The 18,423-nt window shown below is 36.5% G+C and overlaps 1 protein-coding gene across 4 annotated transcripts in view; it reads left to right on the forward strand.

Moving 5' to 3' along the window:
* The window catches only part of DDHD1 (DDHD domain containing 1), a 70,490-nt gene extending 57,070 nt beyond the window's left edge, over window positions 1-13,420 (forward strand). For 2 of the 4 annotated variants that reach the window (XM_087820412.1, XM_016198130.2), the window contains 5 exons: window positions 1,333-1,482; window positions 3,303-3,555; window positions 4,549-4,740; window positions 7,257-7,340; window positions 12,476-13,420. In XM_087820412.1, the coding sequence (XP_087676538.1) occupies window positions 1,333-1,482; window positions 3,303-3,555; window positions 4,549-4,740; window positions 7,257-7,340; window positions 12,476-12,657 (861 nt within the window). In that variant the 3' untranslated portion in view covers window positions 12,658-13,420. The remainder of the gene's footprint in view (window positions 1-1,332; window positions 1,483-3,302; window positions 3,556-4,548; window positions 4,741-7,256; window positions 7,341-12,475) is intronic. The other 2 variants (XM_087820406.1, XM_016198127.2) reach the window with 1 other exon arrangement.
* The last annotated feature ends 5,003 nt before the right edge of the window (window positions 13,421-18,423 follow it).

Consider the following 18,423-nt stretch of genomic DNA (forward strand, 5'->3'; position numbering starts at 1 on the left):
TGGAACCACTAGCCTCCCACTCAGCCAGAACCAAATCTTATGAATTGCCTCTGACTCATTTCTCATCCCCCGTCTCCATTCATTCATGTTGATTCTACCTGACCTCTCATATTTTCATTTCATTTCTGAATGGGACGGCTAGTCCTGCTTGGCTTCAGATTATCTTTTGCCTAAACTGTTTCAGTAGTTTCCTACCTTGTCTCCAAGGAACCAGCCTCTCAGCTTTCCTGTTTACCCGCAAGCTACTACCAAGTTTACTAACCTTTTGAAACGTAGATCAAATCCTATTCTCCTTCACTACCTATAAAATAAATTAAGTCCAGCTTTCTTAGTCAGACAGCCAAGATTCTGTAACACTCTCTCACTCCAAGCTACATTTTCCCCCACACCCAGTTTTTCAGCCATGTCAGACTATTTCTGTTCTCTAATTAAGCCAGGTTCTTTCCCGCCTCTGCTTCAGTTCATGTGGCTCCAAACTGACGAGTTTGGAGTACTCCTTTTCCAGCCCCAGTGTACCAGCCCCATCCGTGGAAATCCTTTTCACCTCTCTTGGCCCATGCAAATGCTTCCTCCTTTGTAAAGCCCTCGGAGTTGGAATGAATTATTCCTTTCTCTGTTCTCTTATAAACAGCGATTTTCAACCAGTGTGCCGAAAGAATTTTTAAAACATGCCATACCTGACTGTTTAGTCAGGGGCATTGACCTCTTTTCTCTTAAATTGTAAAAACGACAACAGCCAACACAACAGTAGCCACCCAGTGTGAGTGAATTAGAATTATATCTTTTTTGTGTGTGTCAGATCGACAAAAAATATATTTTTGGTGTGCCACAGAATTTTAGTGATTAGTTTGTGTGCCAGGAGATGAAAATGGTTGAAAATCACTGTCTTACAGCATACTTTCCCTGCCCTATGCACTTATTTTATTCTGCCTTTCACACAAGACTGTGAACTCTGCATGCAGCAGCTCTGCCTTACTCGTCTTTATAGACTCCATAGAACCAAGTATATTACTTCACACAAATAGCAGCTTAATCTTTGATTAATGTGTAGAAACACAACGAAGTTACCTTTCTTCTCCTTGTCCTTCTCTTCTCAGTCTTCATTTTCTATTATATTTGAAGTTGTTCCCAGAAATAGATTGTGTAGAATAATTAATGATTGGCATATAGTTGACAAATAATGCAGATGCCATCTTGACAAAACTTATAGAAAAAGACACATATTTGGAGATAATTTTATTATTTGTATTTTACCATATGTTATATTGTGCCCAAATTCTGTTGAAAAACACTTCACCATTTTTAAATTTTTCAATGACTTTATTATTTTAGGTTGAGAATTTCTTCTGCATGGGATCCCCACTAGCAGTATTTTTGGCATTGCGTGGCATTCGCCCAGGGAACACTGGCAGTCAAGACCATATTTTGCCCAGAGAGATTTGTAACCGGTTACTAAATATTTTTCATCCGACAGATCCAGTGGTGAGTTGCACATATAGACATTTTTCTCTCAATATTAAATTGTTCCTAAAAGAATCTGTAAGAAATCTTACAAGGTACCACTGAATTAATGAGAAGGCATTCATTTATCTGATTATATTTGCATAGGTTCATATTTTTAAGATATTTGTGTTTTGGATGATGTAGGACTCAGGAAGTAAAATACCTTAGAGATGACCTGTTTATGTTACAGTATGTATAATGTAAAAATATTTCTTGATAATTAATATAAGGGACAGGAGTCTTCCATACTTTCAAACCATAACCAGTTATAACACCAATAACTTAGCAATCATAAATTTTAAGAATCCCAGTTTAACTACTTGTTCTCTAAAGCATGCTATATTAGTGAAATGTGTTTGGTAGATCACCTTAGAAATGAAAATATTTAAATATTATGTATGAAACATGAAAAAGTGGAAGAGTTTGTTTTAGCCTGGTGGAATTATAAAATTTTGTTTCTTTACATGTTCTATTATGTTTATATTGTAAATAATTTTTTAATATAAACACTCCAAGATTACAGGTTAACAGTTTAATACATCATTTTTCAGATGGAAAAAAAATGCTTCCTTAAATCCTTTGGGGGACAAGGCTAGATATAACTAAATTTAAAACAAACTATTTTAAATAGCATTCTGAAAAATGGCTTTATATAATTGTGTAAAGTCTTTTAAAAGATTGTTAGCTAGTACCAAATAAATATAACATCAACTAAACACTAGAATTTCAGAAATTTTCCCATATAATAAAGAATCAAAACTGCTATATTTAAGAAATAAATTTAACTGAACTGGCATTTAATATAAGATTTAAATACAGACTGCCCAGTCTTGGCCAAGTCACTTCAGAAACTGATCCTTCTCTATATGATGCAGATGATAATACCTCATAGGGTTGTTAGGATTAAGTGTTATATATGTGGAAATGTCTAGCTAGATGTTCAGTATTTCATTAATATATATTCATTTTACTCATTCTTTTTATTACTTGAGAGTGAACTTGAGTTCATAGGCGAACTCTGAGCTTTCAGTGTCCTTTGTGTGATGTTAAAGTTTGCTATATTATAAAGGAGTGTTCCAAACTCATTTCATTAATATAAATTATTTTTATATTTCATTTTATAATTTTTGATTTTTTTAAAGTATTGCTTTTTTAATGTTTATGTCAGAATTGTGCTAGGCAGTTTTTACAAATGTTATCTGTTCTTTCCAACATCCTTGTGAGGTAGGAAGTGTTATCTCCTTTCTACAGCTCAGGAAACAGGGCTCTGAGACCTTGTGACTTGGTGTCATGCAGGTCATACGTGACAGGCTAGAATGTGACACCAGATCCATTGCCATTTCTGCTGTATCATCTCCACTTCACATTAGACAGTCTTCTATTGGCATCTGATTTGTGTGTTACTGTGTTAATCTATTTGAAAGTAGAGTTTACTAAGTGCTTCTAAGATAATAATTGACCTTATTTGTTGTGTTCCAGTTTACTCTTTACTGCATCAGCTTTGTTTGTGAGACAAATATAAATGTTAGATGGTACCAATTTATTTCTCTGAAAGACTAATTAATGGGTACTGTTAGCCTAGACTAACTCTAATTATTTTTTTCATAGTCCCATCATTAAGGAAATATTAGACCAACTACATATTATTAAGAGTGAACAAATAGGAATACATGTTAGAAATATCAGGTTTTTTAAAACTCCCAAAGGCCTGCTGAGCATGCAATGGAATAAGAATAAACAGAGTTTACTAAAATCTGAGCCTTCATGTTGTGTTTCTTTGAATTTTTTTTTTAATCAAGGCTTATAGATTAGAACCGTTAATACTGAAACACTACAGCAACATTTCACCTGTCCAGATCCACTGGTATAATACTTCCAATCCTCTACCTTATGAGCATATGAAGCCGAGCTTTCTCCACCCATCCAAAGAACCTACCTCAGTTTCAGAGAATGAAGGAATTTCAACAATACCAAGCCCTGTGACCTCACCAGTCTTGTCTCGCCGACACTATGGAGAATCTATAACAAATATAGGCAAAGCAAGCATACTAGGTAATTTCTCATCAGTATCCCTTATCATGACTGTAAGTACTTTTTATCCAGGCATTAAATTTGGGGTATTTGGAAATATTCTATGTATTACAAACCAACAGTTAATCCCCATGTTTAGAATGAACTACTCTCTCACTGTTCATAGTTGAGAGCCAAAAGCCCTGAAGTTCTTTAATTAGATCAGATCCTGTAGTTTTAGATTATGAGATAGCTGGATGCACAAGCAAAGGACTGGGAATCAAGTCCCTCATTTTAATTCGGCCCTACCACTTCCTGTGAGATCTTGGATAAGTCGCATAAATTTTAATGCTTCCTCATCTGTGCAATGAAGAGGTACTTGAGTTCTAAGGGTGCCCCAGCCATCTAGTTCTCTGATCCATGTCCCTCAACTGTGTCCTTCCTGAGGGCAACAAGGATATTTAATTTGTCTCTGAATGCTCTCCAGTACCAGCCACAATGTTCGGCATAGCGCTGGAGCTCAGTTATGTGCCACTTGAATTTGTCCATTGCTTTTGATTACAAGTTGCCTTAATATAAAATGCCACAAGGTGGCACTATAAATAGGCTTCACATGCTGGTTTAATTGTTACGTCACCTCATCATACAGATTGTTTATTGATAACTTTTTGTAACATATCTACTTAACTTCAGTATTGAGGATATCAACAGTAAATAAATGCCCATGTCATTGGCATGGTTCTTAAAGTTTTTAATCTTACCAAAGTCTTTAATAAATAATGATCACATGAATAAAATAGAATCTTTATTTCTTTGTAAGCTATATTCCTAGAGTTTGTACACTTGTCATTCTGTTCAATACCATTTTTACTTAGAAACCTAAAATATAAATTGTAACTTTTTTATGTTTCCACACTGGAAAAACATGACTAGGGCTTGGTCCCTCTGCCAATTGGCTGTAATTATGGGTGGTGCTCTGTAGCTTGCTATGTGGTGTAATTCAGCAGAATGACTGCCCTATTTTGTGAAATGCAGGGGCTGCTAGCATTGGAAAGGGACTTGGAGGAATGTTGTTCTCAAGATTTGGACGTTCATCTACATCACAGCCATCTGAGACATCAAAAGATTCAATGGAAGATGAAAAGAAGCCAGTTGTCCCGCCTTCTACCACCACTGTGGCAACACAGACCCTTCCACACAGCAGTTCTGGCTTTCTTGATTCTGCATGTTAGTTCATACTGTTCTTTCCTTAAGTCTATACTATATCTTTTTTCAGATTGAGGGGAGCAGAGAGGATTAAGATATTAACACTAGCCGTTAACTCTAAAATCTAAAGCTTTTAAAGAAAAAATGTTTTTCTGCTGCTTATATTTTTAAGACTAATCCCAGATAAATGTGGGTTTACTCTCTGCATTGCTAAATTAATAATCAGGGCTTTGTGGCACAGGGGTCTTAAGCATCAAGCATAAAACAAATCTCTTTGAGGTAAGCATCCCCCCTGGTTTTTATTAAGTAGATTTAAAATATGGTTTTCTCAGTCTTAAAAATTCATGTAGTTGCATCACACCTATGCTGTATCTACTCTTGATACCTTTTAAAAACTGCTACGTCAAAGACATTCTGCTGCTAATTCCACTGTTCCTTTTATCCAACCTAATTATAAAACCTTCAATGCTTCTCTTAGTACTGGATCCACAGCACGATCCCAGCCACCTAGTACAAAGCAGGTACTCAAGAAATGAGGGAATGAATGGATAGTTATGATGCTGGATTTGGCATTAGAATGACACTATTTAATTTTTTCCAGTGGACTTATAAGATTTAAAATCCTGAATTGTTGTGAAACACTAATACACTTAGTATATATTTACTTCCAAGGGTCTAAACTTGACCCTCACTTTTAAGTGTCCAGTAAAGTAGGACTAAAAAGTCAAGTCCTATTTTTCCATTAGCTTATATAAGGAAATGTAGGTTCTGAAACTAGCTACTTCCTTTCTGTAACTATGGGAAGAGGAAAACTTTTCTTTCTCTAAAAATTTTTAAACATTATATCAGATACTTAAAGACTTGTTTTCTTACTGGGTCTGCTGCTCTAAATGTTAAAGTGACCTGCATTCATCACCATCCATAAAACTTACTTAGGAAGTTCAGTTGCAACAGCCCTAGAGACTGGATCTTCCTCCACAGCCAACTCCACCCCAGTATTAATCATACTGGACATTTCTATTTAGACTAGTAGCAGTTTTTTAACTTATCTTTGTCAGATTCTGAGTACTGAAAATTTTATAATTGCAAGCCTTTTGAACACTGCCTAGGAAATTGATTTTAGACTTTGATATTTGTACAAATTTCATACCTTTTTATAAGAGTTCCTATACTATTGCTGACTGAAGCACTCACTTCTACTTAATATCAGGATTGTGGTTGTGAAAATATAAAATTCTGTTGTAACATGCAGATGTCAAAAGAAAACTAAACTTCTGAGGAAAAACAGTTTCAAAGAATTTTGTAAGATGGTAGGTTAAAAGTCACAGTTCCTTGTAATGTCAATGCACAGCAAAGATGCTAGCAAGTAGTGGCATGAACAAGAGAACAAAAAGAGCTGCATGGGTAGCCTGGGAGAAAGGTAATGACGCAGATGTAGGATGTGAGGGAGGAAAACTGTTTTGTAGTGCTGTTTTGTTTTGTTAACTACTTAACACAGTAATTTCAAAACGATAAGAGAGAAAGCTATTTGTTTAGGACAACAGTGAGTAGAGATGCTTTAGCTGTATTGCATCATTATATTTTGATAGCTTAACAAAATACATTTGCTCTCATTCTTACATATAAATTCTTTGTTGGTCCTCATGGTAAATTTCTTGTCATCTGTACACTCAACTGAATCTGAGCTAATCATGAATCTTGGCTACCTATATCCATCTCTAGATACAGATGTAACTGTTAAAATTGGGTGACTACTACTATAGTAGAATTCTGCCTTTTAAATCAGATCTTCGAGATTTGCCTTACTAATTCTTGGACTTGCTTCAATGATATGCTCTTCTGTGTAATCCTGATTTAAACAAATTTCTTAAGCCTTAATTACTATTTTGGCTATCTCTTGCAAATCATAAAACTTCCTTAAGTCTTTGGAATATGGATGTTGTAATTAGGTAATTCTGGCTGCTTTCCTTCTTTCTGCTCACCTTGATTACCTCAGTTCTTCTCCATAACCTATATTCTGAAGCTACCAACTCTGATTCTCTTTCTTTGAGGGTAAGATAGACACAGACTTTGAATTCATGATCAATCCAGGTTTCTCTCTTTGAAGAGCGAGTGCTGTCAGTGGTCATCAGGTTGATGCCACTAACTATTCTTCATTTCTTTATAAAAAGTCTAGACTCATTTCCAGTGGTTTTACTATTTCATTTCTTATGCTCCTCTGTGTTCATAACATGAACAGGAAAGATCTGTTTCTTTTAGCATTGTTTTGCTTCTAGATCAGAACTTAAATGAACTATATATATGTTTTGGAGATATCTGGGTGTTAACAGATTATAACATTATACTTCAAAATTAATTAAGCTTACATTTTCCATGAAAGAGCTCCTCACAGAAATCAAGCTGTGTGCTTCTTTATGTGTGCTAGGTTCAATCAGCTTATTTGGGAGTATTGTTCTACTTTTGGCCACTGCATCATTGAAGGCCATTTGTAACTATTAGCCAACACTTTACAGCATCTTATGTTTTTTTTTTCACAGATTTCAGACTTCAGGAGTCGTTCTTTAATCTCCCACATCTTCTTTTTCCGGGAAATGTAATGCAGAATAAAGATAATACCCTCGGTATGGTATATGTCAGGAATAGCATCCAAAATACTATGCAAATGATCTACTTAGAGAGTCCTTCTGCTCATTGAAACATCAGATCAATTCTTCTATGAAATCAGCCTATAGACTATTCTATATGTACTTTCTTTCTGTATTTTCTAATCTTAAATGGTAATGATCCTGAAACCCAACTGTTGACTGATGACTTATGTGCTAAAATATATGATACTGCTATGAACCCCTACAAAGAAGGAACTTTTTAGAGAAGGGAGAAAAGCATAAGCCATTTTTTCTTCTCTATTGTCCTAAAGGCTTCAAAGAGGTTCACTATACTTCTCATGTACTACACTAGGTATAAAAGGTTTCACAGTGTAAAGGATTTAATCATTTCTAGTTATTTCCAATATCAGTAACACTACTACTTAGGGCTGTAGTGTGCCATACCTAATAGCTGGTTTCAGTACAAATACAGGGTGTCCCTAAAACATGTATACACACTTGAACAGCTGATAGCTCAATTTTGAAAGTGAAATGTATTTTAATAAACACTGCCTTTATAATTATTCAAAATGTATATATACATTTTGGGGGGATACCCTATATTTAATATTCTTTAGAGGGGTAGGTTTGCTTTAAAAAATTAAGTATTATTGGATGCAAGAGATGTTTTCAGTCTCAACTTTCAACAGATTCTAAATATCACGAAGAATTAATCTTAGCAGTGTGAATTATTTTTTTATCAATTCTAATTCCTTTTCTACAACTCCCTAGTTTTTCCATTTTTTTAAAAAATAGTGGATTTTGTCTTTAACAAAAGATATGTTACAGGTTTTTCTTTGAATAGGTTAACCATATCTAAATTTACAATTTCTGTATTTAATTGCTAACTTTAATATATTTTTCTTTTCCTTTTTTCTGTTTTCAAAACAACTCTTACTTGATACAGGTTTCAAACTGCTTAGTATAACAAGCTGATTTGGGTTTTTGTTTTTTCTCCCTAGCCACAGTTTGTGTTGATCTAACTCAGTGAGTTCCCCTCAAGAAATGAGCTTAAAGTGCTCACTCTGGTTTCTGCTCATGTAATTGTTAGTTACTTCCATAAAGAAATAATTCGATTTGTGCATATTTAGTTGGAGAAAGGAAAATTAGTCCACTCATACATTTGCCCTGCATTCAAGCAGCCCTTATATCCACTGTCTTAAAGCCATCCCAACTACATAGCCTTTAGACCACTAATCATAACCACACCAAACTGATTCAGTTGGTAATATGTATATGGTTTCTATTTTCTCTTCCCGTGTTTATATTCATTCTTCAACTATTTATTAAATGTTTACCATGAGCTGAGATGCCAAGGTAGTCACTAGAAAAGATACCAGGATGAAACAGACTTAAGTGCCACCCATAAAGATATTAAATGCTGCTGTGGAAATTAAGTATTTTCCAGAGAGCATATACTTTAGTAGGAAAGGTAGATAACTACATAAATAATTATAATATGTGGTAGAATATGATGAGCCACACAACAGAGGTACAGGTAAAGGACTTCGTCAGTTCTAAGGAGTGAGGAAATGATTTCATCTGGAGAAATTAAAAAAGGCTTCGTGGAAGTAGAATTTAGACATGCAAAGATGAAAAACATTGCAGGGACAAGAAACTGCGTAAGCAAAAGCTCAGAGGTGGGAAGCATGGAGTGTGTAAGGAACCGTAAGTCTGTTTTCTTGAGAAGTACCAAGGATGAGTGAAAGGGAGTAGTTCTGAATATGACTAGAAAAGTTTCTTAAACCAGACTGTAGAGAGTCCAACAAATCTGGCCATCTCCTGCAGGTTCTTTGTATTCAAGATTTACCCAGAGTACCTATATTTGCCCACATAGGCCATCTGTTGTCAAATTTAGGTATTTAAATAACTTTCAGGGTAGGTGAGTGTTGGGAAACTTTTTTGGCAGAAATGACAACTGATTATAAAACTCACTTTAGAGTTTTTGTTAGTTTTCTCAAGTAAGGGAGGGTTAGAGAATATTCCTAAATACAAGAACTCTGAGCATGATCTTCTTTGTTACAAATGAATCTTTCCCCAGTCATTTGGAAACACAATTTTCTTTACTGGTACTTTATTTTTCTTGGTGTCTACCTGGAGCCAAAACTAATGCAATTATGACCATAATTATTACTTACAAATCAGATAACTTTTAAGATGTATTAAGTTTCTAAAAATTTTTCTCTGGAGAAGTTAAGATGCTTCCTTTAAATAGTAGTAACCTGTTTGGTTAGTACACATTATGATACTAAGATGCTTGTTTTCTATTCACATGTTATTTTTTAATACCGTATCCACGTTGACAAGTTTAGTGCACAGAGGGATTGAATTCTTTGATGAAACACAGTACTGAGGACCCTTCATCTTCACACAGTGTGGATTGCAGACATTTTGGGGGGGGAATAGGCAGGGAAATAGGCTTATAGGCATGACTCCCTAGGAAAGAAAATAATCCATGTTTTAAAATGTATAAGCAAACTGCTAATGATTGTTAAAAGCCCCATTTTTTCCTCAGTTTTACTTCCTCAGTTTCAGCAGTTTGGGAATCTCATTCTTTGTGAATAGAAAGGTTCTAGTACTTGGGCACTGAAGAAAGAGAAAGAAGGGCAAAGTGCTGGCTCTCTGTCCTTTCTCTCTGACCTAACTCAGCGAGAGAAACTGCACAGAAACTACCAGCCTGTGTGATGCTACCATTCTTTATATGGTAATAGTAAGAAAGTAGGTTCCAGGGAACTCCATGTCGATTTGGGCCCACTTTGGCCAAGAGCACATCTCACAGCACATACGTAGAGAATGGCGCTGTCCTGTGGAACCTCAGCCCCTTGGGAAATCTGTATACACAGGGGAGAGAAGAGGAGGTATAGGCCCATCTAATTCTATCCATCCGCCTGCAGAGTCAACACAAGTGTGAGGTTAACCACACCAGCAGCCAGACTGCCTGGGGTAAACTGTTTAAGGAAGGTGAGAGACTAAAATAGTTTCATCAGATACAGGCTGGCTACCTAGATCCCATTTGATAGGGACCAACTAAGATAAATAGAATGGATAGGGAGGGCCAGTCAGTTAACACATATATAATAGGGAGACGATTAGATTAGGCATTTCAAGGTCTAGTATGTGAAAGGCAGTATTGCACGACAGTAATAGCATATTAAAAATAAATTTTAGGTACATAAAGCAAAGCCAAATAACACTTGTCATAACAAGAAGAATCTCACGTTTTTTTACTTTAAAACAACAATTCAACTAAAGACTGCTGAACTAGTAAGACATTCTACAGTGGCATTTGAAAGGGAATTCTTAGAAATTATTTAGTGGTCGTCACCAATATTAACGCATAGGTTTCCCATCTTTTCTGTTTCTCCGTGTTTCCCTTTTTCTTTATAACTAACTTCACCTTGACTCTTCCTCTTCATGCTGAGAATTCCAGTTTCCTCTCTTGTCCTCTTCCTGTCTGTTGTACCAGAATGTACCTACAAATCTAACACAAATGTCCCATGGAATACAGAAGATAAAAGATGTAGACATTACTTCTCCACAGCTCCACATGCGGATTTCAACTGTTTCTGACTTATGGATTAGCTTATTATAATTTAAATGAGGAAAATAACAGTTTTTTAAAACCTTATAAAAAGCCTATGTCAGTATAACTTACAAATGATTTCATAACCTAATTGGTATTTTATCCTGCTGAAGTGTAAACCTTCACTTTAGATCGATCCATGGACATTTCTTGTCAGAAAAGAACATTTGAATGGAAAAGTAACAACTGTAGGCCTGGCGAGATAGCTCAGTTGGTTAGAGCTATCTTGGCGTCCCCATAGACAAGGTTGCAGGTTCAATCCCCAGTCAGGGCACATACAAGAATCAACCAATGAATGCATAAATAAGTGGGACAATAAATTGATGGGGGTTTTCTCTCCCTCCCTCCCTCCCCCTCTCTCCCTCCCTCTTCCTCTCTCTCAAAATCAATTTAAAAAAATTTTTTTAGAAAATATTAGCTAAACATTTATATGAAATTATTCTCTAGAGTGATATGGTTTCCTCCATGCAATTACCAAATTCCCAGTGTAACACAAAACCCACCTTTTTCTCCAACCTCCTAAATTTTTGCCAGTTTTTACTTTTCACATCCTCTAGCATTCTGGACAAAGAACAGCCGTTGAGTGTCAATAGTAGTGATTTGGGTGTTTTCTGTTTTGAAGATGGACCCTTCAAAATACTGACTATGGCTCCCTGACAATTTTAAAGGAGTTAGTTCCTGAAGATCAAAACATTTTTCTAAGTGTTTTTCTCTAAGGATCTATTAAATGAATCGATTGAAATTCTCCTGTAGCCTTGATTTGTTAAGGTGACTTTTCTCTAACCAGTATTGCAAGGACTTCTGTGGATTTTAGAAAATATTTTATTTTATTCACTGAATTGAGTACAGCAGTGTTATAAATTAAAGCCTTCCTCTCAAGGATCAGCACTCTTCCTGCCAGTTTAACTTTCCCAGCCACAGCAGATATTTATTGAGCATGTGTATGTTCCAGGCACATGTTAGGCCCTGCTGACTGGACAGAATCGAGGCTGCCTTGGAGGAACCCAGCCAAGTTGGGAAGAAAACACTGTGGAACTAGCGTATCCCCACAGAGCCAGTTGGGGTGTAGGGCCTCCCCAGTGAAGGGGCCTTTGTGACCTGTTGCACTCCCACAGGCATTATTGCATGTAAGTCTGGTCCAAAATTCTGCAGCAGGGCTGCTTTCCTTATTTTGCAGATTAGGCACAAATTTTAAATGGAAAAGTCAGCATTTGAGCCTAGTTTCTTTACCCCAAACATGCTCTGTGATGCCAGGTGATTTTTTTTGTTTTGTTCCATTATTATTCCATATTAACCTGGGCATACAAAGAAAGGACTCACCAAATAGAATCCCAAGGTAATAAGGTTCTTTTGAGTGTTTTCCCATACAATTAGACTGGAAAGTCACTTTAAAATATATATACAAATCTATCATTGAGTCACTTCTATTAGCTAAATTTTTATCCTAAATTCTGGTTAAGTCTATATAGAACCTATCTCATTGTAATATTTATTCATTTGTTTGATTTCTTGTTTTTTCTTTCATTAGTGGAACTGGATCACAGAATTGACTTTGAACTCAGAGAAGGACTCGTGGAGAGCCGCTACTGGTCAGCTGTCACGTCGCATACTGCCTACTGGTCATCCTTGGATGTTGCCCTCTTTCTGTTAACCTTCATGTACAAACATGAGCACGATGATAGTGCGAAATCCAGTTTAGATCCAGTTTGAACTCTTGAAGGACATTAATGGCCCAATACTGATTTTTTTTCTGTTAAAATATGTGTGTCAAGATATAGAGATTTCACATTTAAGTATGTTTCAGTTTTGTTTAGAGCAAGAAATATTTGAATTTAAAAGCACTTTATTTTATTTAAAAACAAAACTTTTTTCAGTCCAAAAGAAGTTATTTAGTTTTCATCATTTTAATTATGAATCTGATAGAACCCCCTGCAGAGAATCAAGCAAGTCCTAGAAGTAAGGAACATTTGGGTGAACTGCAAGGTTATAAATCACATCTAATTTTCCCAAACAGAAAGGCATATTAATGCGCTGAATCTAATGTATTAACCAAAATATGTTATAAATCTAAAATGGCCAGGATCTAGTGTATTCTGTGTAAAGATCACAAGATGGTATCATTGTTTTCGATTTCTATGAAAGCTTCCATTTCTATAGTTCTTTGAAAGAATATAACAGATCTAATGTTTTGAATTTAACTTGTTTAGCAAAACTAATGCTGAAAAAGAAACAATATTTGGACTACTGTATTTATAATTTATTATTTCTGACAAATTGCTCTGTTTCAGTGTGTGCAACATTACTTTTTTTAATGTTTTCTTTGAACAATTTGAGAACCACATTTTTTTCTATAGTGTTAAGACCCTTTTTTTTTCAGAACTTCATCTTTGTACTCTTCAGATGAATATAGACACTGTGGCATACTTTGAGTTTTTTTTTTTTTCATTAAAAACTTGTAGTTTCACACAGATAACACTAGTTGAATTATTTTGAGGGGAAAAAATGAACTTTTTATTATGTCACATGTACCTCAGAGGAAGCTGAAGTTTTCTAAACTTAACAGAGTACGCCATAATGAGTACATTTCATTAACTTTATTGGGAAATTCAGTAAACTTCTTTGGAGCCAGGAGTATGACAACTGTTTTAAATATATAAACATCTATGTGCCAAACAACATATATAAAGGGATGGCGTGCCACTAACAGGTTTTATTTTAAAAGTGTTTAAGAAAACATGATTGAGACATAAGGCACAATAGATAGGATTCCAAGGCATTAGAAGAGTTTTCCTCAGCTGTAATTTTTTCCACAGTGCTTTTCATCTGAGGAGCTCAAAGTGCTTTAAGATTCAATATTTTATGTAGTAGCTTCTTGAGGTAAGTAAATGAGTGTTATTCTTATGTTCCATGTTAATACACTAAGGCACCAAAACATTTAAAGTGCCTTGAATTAGATTACAGAGCAAATCAGAAGAGCTCGGATTGAAGCCAGAACGTATTCTTTTATATTGGTGACTAATAATTCACATGTTACCTCTTAGTAGTTTGTAAACAATAATAATAACAGAAGTTGCGATTCATAATTTGGAGAAATGACTGCGAAGCCAATATTTTACTCTGCTTGTCTTACACGTTCTCGGGTTCTCACAAAGGAAAAGTTACCTAGAGGGGATCAGTAGCCATCTCTGCCCCGACCAACCCTCACTTCTGAGTGGCTTCCACTAGGTTCCACTTAAGGTGCTGTCTTCCATTATCGTACAAGGATCTTTCTTAGCTTCCAGTAACCATCAGACTGGGTGCACAGTTGGCCAGTTGTACATCTCACCCCCTTTCTTTATAAGACAGTGGGTTCTGTGGCTTACCTGCAGGTTTTACCAGCACCATCAGTCCTGTTGTCTATTTTGGCCTTTCATTGAATTTGCACAACATAGAACACTCCTTTTTAGTGTTTAAAAAGATTCCAAGGCTCCATGACCAAATGTGTGACTAAGAAACCCTTGCTATAAAAGGCTTTTGATGAGATCTTAACAAAGCTGAAGTAATCTCTCATTTGAATTTAGAGATTCCCCCGAGCTCAGGTCATTTTCATACCGTGTTTATTTCTTAGGTCTAATTTAGTTCTCAGGAAAATTAAACTCATCTCATATGACTGTTTAAATGCACTTGAGCATACGTTGCTGTGGGTGGTATGACTCTCAAATGCCTAAGAGCTTTAAGGAATTCATTCTTAACCACTAGAATGTAGAGAGCCCTTTTTACCTGAGAAGAAAGCCTATCAGTCCGTTACATTTAATATGGAGTAAAAAGAAAATTCTATTCCCATAACCATAAGAACACATCTGCTTCTCTTTTTTCATACTGAGAAAAAAAAATCAAGTTTAACCACATGGGATTTGAGTTCTTAAGAGCAGCACTCACATCCCCCTTTTCAAAGTGAGATAGTGCAGATTACTGGGCAGGTGTTGCGCGTCGATTCATTACTTCATCACTGGAAGTGGCAGTTCTGATTTTACGGTACTCTTCTTGTCCCCATGTCTGCATGTTATCATGGAATGTACTTGTATAGACTCCATAATATACAGAGTATGTGTAATTCTGGCTTGATTTAGGAGCTAAGTCCGTTACTGAGTAACATTTACAACTTTATTCCAGCAAGTACTAAATTGGCCAAAAAGGTTTGTTTTTGATACCATTAAAATTTTATTCTCTATTTTGTGTTCATGCTATGATGATTCTTCTGAGTATTGGTCAGATTCTTCCATTTTAATCCAGTCAGCTTCCCCAAAGTTATTTAAACTTAAAATAAGGAGAATGTTTTGGATTAAATCTTGCTTTATTTTTACTTTAAAATTAGCTTTTGCTAAAGCTTTTTGTTCACAACTTTATTTTCAATAGTAATTACACTTATGTGATAATCCAGTGTTACTGTGTTTTATAACATAATTATAAAATGTACTGTTTCCAGAAAGTACTCCTTTATGTGTGAAGCAAGCTGTAGGAATCTTTTGTTTCATTTCTTTCTATCAAACTGCACCTGTCAGCCCTTGAAAATTCTCTCACTGAACATGTTCTGTGGAAGCCCTCAGGCAGTGGGGTGTAAACGTTCATGCCCATTCTCTCCCTCACTGTATTTCTGTTAAGTCGTGAAGCATCCTGCTCTACAAGCATTGATTTAACACACCACATCCCAGCTTTGGGTTCCCACGAAGAGGAGACAGGAAAAGAAAAGCCATCAGTGCAGTGCCCCAGCCAGTGCCACCAGGCACTGCGATGGAGCCAGACCCCTCCTAGGGGTTTCATGGTAAGGCCTGTGATAGAGGGAAGATTGTTGAATTGCTTCCTGATTCGTTAGGTTGGTTACTATTTCTTTTTGGTTACTAATAAGGCATTGGGACAATTGAGGAAACTAATTTGAGTATATCTTACTATTGTTTTTTAATCTTCTGTTAGCATGGAAATAGGGGTAAAGAAGAAGCACGATGTTAAAGAAGGTCAGGGCAGAGGTAAAAAAAGGACGTGACACTCAGACAATGGAGAAAGAACTAGAATTTGACTAAACTGAGTGTTGAATAGTTGACTTCTGCGGTTAGTCTCAAATTGTCTCTTATCCTTACTCTGCTGCCATCGCTGGGCCTCAGCCTCTGCCAGCAATGGGATGGTACTCTGGCTGAATTGGAAACATATGTATTAAATATTTTTGTGGTTAGGTGTGGGCAGTACATCTAGGCCCCTAACATTTTACTGTCATTTACCTGCAAAGAACACATTTGGCAGGAAGCATCCCCATTGAACTCTTAACTCTGTTACCTCTAGGATGGGTCTAGGGAACTCCCACACTGTCTCCCTCATTCCTCCTTTTGCATTAGGGGAGAAGGAAATCGCCAAGGAAATATTTATAGTATTGACCTTAGAGTAGTATGCAGAATGGCAGGATATAGAATTTCATCTCAGAAGTCTCATTTAGCGAACATTAGTGCTGGGATGGGAACAGCTGGGTTATGTATGTCCTGTTTCATACTTTAGTGGATGTTTGTGATCATTTTCAAAAAACTCTTCAAATTTTAGTGTTTGTACAAATTTTAGAGGTCATTTAGTCCAACCCTGTTTTAGTTTCACATGAGCATTTAAATAGCGTGAAGGTCATGGAGAGGAAAGTGAATGGGCAGTATGTTAGGTTCAGCCCAGAGATTCAGTGTGAGACTACACAGCAGAAGAGGAGGGAAGAGGTGGCATCTCTAAGGAAGAGTATCATTAACAGCAGAATTCGAGAGCGGGGAGGGCTACAGAGATCATTTTCCAGAGCTTGGTCTGCAGATGTTAACAGATGTCCTCTCAGAAAATAAGTTGGGAAATGTCGAATTGAAGATTTCTTTATGGCAAGGCTTTGGGAGCCTTTGATACACTAAATGCAGTGTGAATCTACCTGGTACTTTGGGGGGTGGAGGAAGGGGAGTTTTTCTAAGCTTATTTAACCAGGCCTTTTTAAAATTGGAATATACTTAGAGAAATGCTGGTAACATTTAATTCCTTTATTTTACGGAGATTCATCCCTTCTTGTGATTACTTCATTTGACAAGTGACCGCTCCCACCCTGTAAGATCACACGGCCAGCCAAAGACAGAGTCAGAATGAGAACATAGTCCCAGTTCCCGACTATGTCGAAGACCACACTGCCTGTTGCCTTCCTTCTCCCGATAGGTAGGGAATCCTGAAGGGAGAAACTGCCTCTGTTTTCTGTGCCTCCTCCCCATGCCCCCAGCCCTCTTTGTAACCTGATGCTTCAGGTGCTACAAACTCAAAATACCTCTGGGCTTCAGTACCCCCGGGGGTCCCCTTTGTTCCCTGACCCTTTTGAAAAAAGTGCCCTACCTGGTCCAGACAGATTTTCTTTCATGTCTCAGATTCAGAATACTCAGGAAGATGAAAAGCAAAAGGACGAAAAAATTTTAGAACAAAAGACCCAGGAAATATTTTGCTGGTTTTTCATTCTGGTGACAAACTCAAACTTGTTAGGGAAACAAGTTGCACAGTGTCAAATGTTTAATATTCTTTTCCTAGTCTTTATATGTAGCCTTTTATCAATTCATTACAAGCTGGTCCCTTTTAAAACAGTTTCAACATAGGTTAACTAATAGAAATTTTAAAATGTAAGTACTATAGGTTTTGGAGAATAGGAGAAAAGGTTTTGCTGCTGCTGTTGGGGTGTGTATGTGTGTGTGCGTGTGTGTGCGCGTTCCCCAAAAATAGTCTCTTGGCAAATCACTAGCATGAACTTTTCCTCTGCCTTTGTGTTTGACGAGGGGTGGGAGTGTGCTTAGTATTGTCTGTTACCTTATGTTTTTTCATTTATACTTAACAGAGTGCAACTTGCTTCCTCCCCACCCTACAGTGGTCAGGATATGTTGGAGAGCTATTCTTTAGAAATTTACATCTGGTCTTCTGTTGGAATAAGATGAAAAACAAGTATATTAATACTTCACCTTTAACACTTTCTCCTGGAAGACGTCAGATATCTGTGAGCATCATTCATGCCTTCCCTTGACTGCACCCACACCCCTATCACCTCTGCTTGATCTCTGAAAATAGTTGATTTCCTGAGAGCTTCGTGTTAGAAAGGTGTAACCACTTTCTGGTTCTAAGGCTGTCATAATAAATACAAACTCTGCCAGTGAGAGCTGGGGAGTTTTGCTTTTGGCTCTTAGGTACATTTCTCAGAAGCTGCTGGCACTGTGACTCTCCTGGGACCCTTAAGCTGTTTTCTCAGCTTCTGTGACCTTTTCTTATGTTCACTCTCCTTAACAGTACTAAACGCTGTCAGTGACTGTGGGAACACTAAGAAAATGGCCTTTTTCTTTTTCCTTTCCTTTGTTACTTTTCATTTTGTTTTTTTTTTTCAATTTTTTAAAATGTTTTTATTGATTTTTAGAGAGAGGAAGGGAGAGGGAGAAAGAAACATCCATTGGCTGCCTCCTGCGC

The sequence above is a fragment of the Miniopterus natalensis genome, chromosome 1 (genome assembly GCF_054644295.1).
Source record: "Miniopterus natalensis isolate mMinNat1 chromosome 1, mMinNat1.hap1, whole genome shotgun sequence".
In the NCBI taxonomy this organism is placed as follows: Eukaryota; Metazoa; Chordata; class Mammalia; order Chiroptera; family Miniopteridae; genus Miniopterus; species Miniopterus natalensis.